This window comes from Procambarus clarkii, chromosome 18 (genome assembly GCF_040958095.1).
Source record: "Procambarus clarkii isolate CNS0578487 chromosome 18, FALCON_Pclarkii_2.0, whole genome shotgun sequence".
NCBI classification, from domain to species: Eukaryota; Metazoa; Arthropoda; class Malacostraca; order Decapoda; family Cambaridae; genus Procambarus; species Procambarus clarkii.
In genome coordinates this window covers 9,801,445-9,808,809 of record NC_091167.1, presented here as the reverse complement: position 1 = coordinate 9,808,809, position 7,365 = coordinate 9,801,445, and the positions used below count along the sequence as shown (strand labels likewise).

At 41.5% G+C, this 7,365-nt stretch overlaps 1 protein-coding gene across 1 annotated transcript in view; it reads right to left on the bottom strand.

Annotated features, from left to right (window-relative positions):
• Window positions 1-1,202: 1,202 nt before the first annotated feature.
• Window positions 1,203-7,365, bottom strand: part of LOC123754670 (C-type lectin lectoxin-Phi1) — a 101,533-nt gene continuing 95,370 nt past the window's right edge. The window contains exon 4 of the mRNA XM_069326244.1: window positions 1,203-1,519. Within this exon, the coding sequence (XP_069182345.1) occupies window positions 1,293-1,519 (227 nt within the window). The 3' untranslated portion in view covers window positions 1,203-1,292. The remainder of the gene's footprint in view (window positions 1,520-7,365) is intronic.

Genomic DNA, 7,365 nt, shown 5'->3' with positions numbered 1-7,365 from the left:
AAGGCTAAGAAAAGGGAGAGGAAACAATATTCCAACGAACATCACACTCCGACAGCTCCCACCAAGCCTCCTCACGCTGACAACGGCCTCAATATTGAGGACAAGTATCTAAATATAAGTATATTTTTGCCCGAAACTAAATATAAAGTATATTTTTGCCCGAAACGCATTGCGTAATAGTGGCTTTAGGCATTGTATGTACTAGCTCTATCTATATATCAATCCATTAATGTAACATCACTTGTATGTATGTACCTTACCTGAATAAACATATTTATTTATTTTATTTATTTTAAATAATTAAGTAATTTATATACACAGGAATCACAATAGGGTGATACATCAAATGAACAAATCAACTAGGGCAGTAGTTGAGTGTGAGGGCAGTAGCACTCCTGGTTGCAATTCTTTTACCATGTCGTGACGCAATCGACTAAGGTAAGGTGCGTCTAGGATCATCCCGGACGTAGGTTCGAACCCTCATCACGGCCCTTGTGGATTTGTTCAGTAATTTATTGTATCTGGGATATACATACAGGCAGCCAGAATATACATACAGTACATGTTAGGCTTATATCGATTCCCACCTCCCCCTCCCCCCCCCACCCCTAGGGTCGAATCACTAAGCCTCCCCAGGATGCAACCCCACACCAAGCTGACCAACTCCTGGGGACTTATTTACTGCTAGGTGGACATGCAGCCGGGATCCAAATAAATAAATAGGTTAAAAATAAATCTTGTCCTAAATTTAACATGATATACATATTTATTAGTCATTGAATTTTCGTTAGTGTGTTCTGATTCTTCATAAATAAATTTTACGTTATATACTTGTTTCTTTACCAAATCTCGACGAAATCTTATTCATTTGGTAGTTGGTGTAATCACCTCCATTTGTTGACGCATCCATTGTAATAGTTTATAGTGAATATCAGAATGATATCCTGGAGACCACTAGTCCTCAGGCTGCCCGTCCTCTCTGTCCGTGTAACTCTTATAATAATAATAATAATAATAATAATAATAATAATAATAATAATAATAATAATAATAATAATAATAATAATTTATTTGCAAGATTGTACATTGGGTTAGTGAGATTACACAAGAATGGTATTTTTACATACATGATAAGCCACTAACACACATAGCATTTCGGGCAGGTTCTTAATCTAAGAGATCAGGTAAGATGAAAAAGTACATTATAGCAAGGTTTTATATCAACAAATAACTACAATGTAAGTTGACAGAGTTGATTACACTGGTAAAGATATATGTCTTAAGTACTAATATTAGGGACCTGGGTAATACTGACAAACAAACCGCAGTTTTTGCGAGCATATTATGTCCATGAGCATTGGTTCTTTTGAAGAAATGAATCCGAGGCAGTGCTCCTTCTTCCACTCGTTGTTGGGTTCCCCCGGAGCCCACTCACTGTCGTTGACGGGGGTGCCGTCCAGCCACTTGAAGTTACGGTCCTTGTATTCGTCCTTGCCTCCTATGAACACTCTCACATCACCTGCAATGCCAGCGCTCCGTCGATGAGTGGAAGAAAATGGCATTATTAATGAAAGTGCAATAGTGTACTAATCAGTTAAATTCAAATAACCCATTATTTAAAAAAAAAAAACTTTTTTGGGCACCCGTCTGGACCATCGGGCCCTAAGTATTGGTGTTGCTCTGCGCCTTGCCGCCCCCTATCTCCACCGAGCACCGGTGTATTTGCGGCCATGCACGGGCAGACCAATACGGCAGCCATGGTTTCATCTGTCGTAAGACACAGGGAAAGATTGCCAGACATGAAGCAGTCAATGACATCATCAAGAGAAGTTTGGCTACAGCTGGGTGTCCAGCACAAAGGGAACCTCAGTTGCGCAGGCCTGACAACAGCCAAAAACGCCCAGATGGAATCACCCTGCAGTCATGAAGGAAAGGTAAACAGGTCGTATGGGATTACACGTGTGCATCTACATTGGCTGATACCTATTTACGTTGCAGCTCAGCCGAGGGAGGCGGGGCGGCCACCTTCAGGGAGACCCAGAAAATCCACAAGTACAGAGACCTAGAACGTTGTTACAGGTTCGTGCCGATAGGCTCTGAGATTCTGGGCGCCTGTGGTAAATGTGCACTTAAGTTCTTAAAGGAGGTGTGCGAGGAACTCATTGGGAAAACAAAGACTCGTGAACGGCCAGTTTCTTGTTCCAGCGCCACAGTGTCGCAGTTCAGAGGGGAAATGTGTGCTGTATCCTGGGTACGCACCCAACCGCCGAGAAGGTGGATGAGGTCTTCGATCACTGATTGTTATATTGTTATGTGTGTGTGTTCTCTGTAAACTGTAGCATTGCAATAAAATAAAATATAATAAAACAAAATATATAACAAAAAAATAGGGGTGATAGGAGAAGACAAGATTAAAGTGTTCAGTGAGAATCCACAAGGTCTTCTCTGAATACTCTTTATTTTGTTCTTCGAGACTGTGGGTTCCTACAATTGCACCAGAGGTGGTATCCCTATTATCTTTATAAATAAAAATGAAAATGTTCGTTAGTTCAAAATCGCTAATCTCCGAAAGTTCTTCACCGATTCTTTTAAAATTTTCACCCAACATTCCATTCGTATCCGAGCAGGATTTTATATACGTACTATATAGATGCCACGTCTGTGACGGGAAAAAAACTTGCTTTGTTTAAAAAACTGTTTTTCATGAGATGGAAATCTTCGAAACCTCTTTACCGATTGCTTTGAAATTTTGACAAAACGTTGCATTCGAATAGGCGCGTGTTTTTATATACCTATTATATACATACCTCACCTGTGACAGGAAAAATATGTTTTTTTTTTAACAGCGCAATCAGTTGGATGTAAGAGCAACACATGCTGTAATCTCCGAAAGTAGATTCCAGAAATCTAGATTTACCAGAAACTTTTATTTACCAGTAGATACCAGAAATTTATTTCACACCAGAAATAAATATCTCTTTGATATCCCCAGAGTCAAACTTAATCTGTGTAAACACTCTATGCAAATAAAGGTACCCAGTCTATGGAACTCACTCCCTATTGAATTGAAAAGCTGTCCAACTTTTGCGTCATTCAAAAACAATACTAAAAAGTACCTAATTTCATTTTCATAGTTTTTTACCTTTTGCTTTAAAATTGCACTCTATCTATTGCTACCCAATCTCCCAATCTTTATGTACCCAATCTGAACATCTTTATCATTGTGATCATTGCTGTCTTCTTATATGTACTGTCAATCTGCTGTATGGTGTCTATTAATCTTGTTTAAATTACCAATCAAGCTGTCAATGTAATCAATCAGAGCTTTAATATACCAATGTGCTTTATTATACTTACTAATCTCTCTCATCTCATTTTTTTTCTTGCAATGTATTTGTTATCATTTTATTAATTCTGATAGAATTTACCTACTAAAAATTATATGTTAGATTAAGGACCTGCCCGAAACGCTGCGCGTACTAGTGGCTTTACAAGAGTGTAAATACTATGCTATGTATTCTCACAAACCCAATGTACCTTCTTGTATATAAATAAAAAAATAAATAAATAAATAAGTCCTTCACCGATTGCTTTGAAATTTTGACACAACGTTCCATTCGAAAAGGCGCGTGTTTTTATATACCTACTATATAGATGCCATACCTTTGACAGGTTAAAAACATACTTTTTGGAAAAACAGCGCCATCTGTTGAACGTAATAGGAACACACGCTCTACTAAATATGTTACGATTCCATTTGAATGTTTCCGATTGCATTGATAATTGAATTTTCATAGATTTCAATTTATTTTCATTTGATTTAATTATTTTGTGTGACATTGTTTTGGAATTGAGCTGTGTAGTTTACCATACCGTTTATTTCATGAGTATAGTTCATTATTTTATTTTTTCATTGTTTTCATTTCATTTTTTAACTGTTTTTCTTATATTTCATTGATTGGAACATCAGATCATTTGGGAATGCATCGGATGAGGGAGTGGGGAATGGTGGGGTGGACGAGGGGATGGGAGTGGGGGATGGTGGGGAGGTTTAGGGGGCAGGGGAGGGGGTAATGGTGGGGAGGTCGAGGGGATGGGGGAGTTAACGATGGTGGGGACGAGGGGACAAGGGAAAGGAGAATGGTGGGGAGGACAAGGGCACAGGGGAGTGGGGGATGGAGGGGAGAACGAGGGGATGGGGAAGAGGGAAATGGTAGGGAGGATGAGGGGACGGGGGAGTGGGAGATGGTGGGGTGGATGAGGGGACGGTGGAGAGGGGAATGGTTAGGAGGACGAGGGGACGCTGGAGTGGGGGATGATGGGGAGGATAAAGGGACGATGGAGGGGAGGAATAGTTGGGAGGACGAGGAGATGGGGGAGAGGGGGGGAATGGTTTGGAGGATGAGGGGGACATGGCAATGAGAAATGGTGGGGAGGACGAGGAAACGGGGGATGGGGAATGGTGGGGAGGACTGGGAGACAGGGAACACAGCAACGTGTGGCCGGGTACAGCTAGTCTATATAAATAAAAATGTAAATGTTCGTTTGTTCAAAATCGTTAATCTCCGAAAGTTCTTCACAGATTGCTTTGAAATTTTGACACAACGTTCTATTCAAATTTGTGTGGTGTTCGTGTGTTGCTGAGGAAGTCTTGGTTGTAGGGTTGATATAAAGCCATTGCTTGGTTACTGACTTTAATACTTAAGATGATACATGACTAGCAGCTTCCAAGCTTGGCGGGCGTCCTGTACGCTCGCTGTTGTTTATCTATTGCTGGCATATGAAAAGCAGCGCATACAAGTGGATGGTGCTGTTTGCTATGAACATGACAATATGCGTGTGTTTTTGTATATCTACTATATAGACGCCACACCTGTGACAGGTAAATACATGCTTTTTTGAAAAACAGCGCCATCTGTTGCACATAATAGCAACACATACTATACTAAATATGTTATGATTCCATTTCATTGTTTCCAATTGCATTTATAAATTGAATTTTCATATATTTCGATTTATTTTCATTTTGATTTAATTATTTTGTGTGACAGTCCATTTCTATGGAGCTGTGTTGTTTACTATACCATTCATTTCGTAAGTATAAGTATAGATACCATATCTGTGCCAAGTAAAAACATTCTTTTTTAAGAAACAACGCCATTTGTTGCACATAAGAGCAACAAACGCTATACAAAATATGTTGCGGTTTCATTTTAATGTTTCCGATTACATTGACAAATTGAATTTTCATAGATTTCGATTCATTTTAATTTTGATATAATTATTTTGTGTGACATTGCATGGGAATTGAGCTGTGTTGTTTACCATACCGTTCATTTCCTGAGTACAGTTTATTTTTTATTTTTAAATTGTTTTTTATTTCTTTTTTTAACAGTTTTTCGTATATTTCAGTGATGGGAACATCAGATAATTTGATGTTCCCAATTTTCTGATGGGAACATCAGATCATTTAAGAATGCATAGGATGAGGGAGTGGGGAACAGTGGGGAGGACGAGGAGACGGGGAAGTTGGGGATGGTGGGGACGAGGGTACAGGGGAATGGAGAATGGTGGGGAGGCGAAGGGGATCAGGAGAGTGGGGGATTAGGGGGAGGACGAGGGACGGAAAAGGGGGATGTGGTAGGGAGGACAAGGGACGGGGAGTGGGAGATGGTGGGGAGGATGAGGGGACGGTGGAGTGGGGAATGATTAGGAGGACGAGGGGACGGGGGAGTGGGGGATTGGTTTGGATTTGATTGGATTGATTAGGTCCTCCAAATAATGTTGTCGACAACAGTATTTGGAGGATCTAAGGCGATTTCACGACCCAGAGATGGCTTCTTAAACCTTGCTGGAATCAACCTCACTGAGGACCAAATTACTCTCTTAAATCTGGGTATAAACTGTCACGTTATGTCCAGACCGAGTGAGATGGCCCGGAAAGTGGAGTTGGAGATCCTATTGGACGACATATTCGACCTCGAGGAGCAAAAGAAAGTTACCACTAAAGACACCTTGCAAGCAAAATTTATTACAGAAGGAGGAAAGATTCGAGGTAACTACTGAAGCACCATAATGTTCCCAGAACTCAAAGCGGCAGCTAAGAGCCTTCGTGAGAACAAGGAGATAGTCATCAGGAGAGGTGACAAGTCGCCAATATACGTCATTCTTTAAAAAGACGAATATCTGGCAAAAATGAACCTCATACTCTCTGACCAAACTAAATTCCAAAGGGTAACGAAGGACGCTACAGCCGAATAGAAAACGAAGGTAAACAGATTGATCAAAACTGTGAACGCCAAGAAATCCAGACTCCGCCTGCCAAAAGTTGTTGGGGAATATAAACCTGGATATGCCTATGGCAATGTCAAGACCCACAAGCCTGGAAACCCACTTCGGCCAATCATCAGCCTGATACCCACACCGACATACAGACTGGCTAAGCGACTCAACGGGTTGCTGACTCCTTACGTACCCTGTGCTTTCAGCTTGAAGTCTCTAAAGGAATTTGTTGACATACTGCGGGGAGCACGGGCCACGAGGGATAAGAGGCTCGTTGAAATAGTGGAGTCACTATTTACCAACGTACCTGTGGACGAAACAATCGGGATAATAGTAGACAGAGTGTATCGTGACCCGGCTTGCACTCCTCTTGACATGCCAGAAAGCATACTGAGGAAACTATTCCAAGCCTGCACTAAAGAGGCACCCTTCTTGAGCCCAGATGAGCACATGTATAAACAAGTAGATGGGGTCGCCATGGGTTGTCCCCTAGGTAACCTTTTTGCGAACTTCTACATGGGCACCATCGAGCAGAGGGTCTTAGTTGACATGGACTTGAGACCCACCATATACTGCAGGTATGATGACGACATTTTTACACAGGTACCTAATGTCAGATGTCTGCAGCAGCTGAAGGAGGCATTTGAGCGGAATTCTGTGCCGAGTTTCACGTACGAGATGGAGAATAATAGGAAGCTGCCCTTTCTGGATGTAACAGTCACGGAAAGGAGCGAGGCTTCCTTACTGCAGTCTACACCAAGGAAACAAACGTAGGAATGTGCCTCAAAGCCAATAGTGACTGCCCAGACAGGTACAAGAGGAGTGTTGTCAACGCTTATGTCGACCGTGCTCTCAGCCACAGCTCAGGCTGGAAAGAAGTTGATGAAGAACTCTGTAGGGTAAGGCAGGTCCTAGTCAACAACGGCTTCTCTATTGGTTTCGTAGAAGACAACATAAAAAGAAAGGTGAAATGCCATGTAACCTCTGAAGGGTCATCCAACACAACACTTGTACCCCCTATTAGACTATTTAGCAGGAACTTCTTTTCGACGGCTCATAAAACGGAGGAAAGGGTCCTGAAAG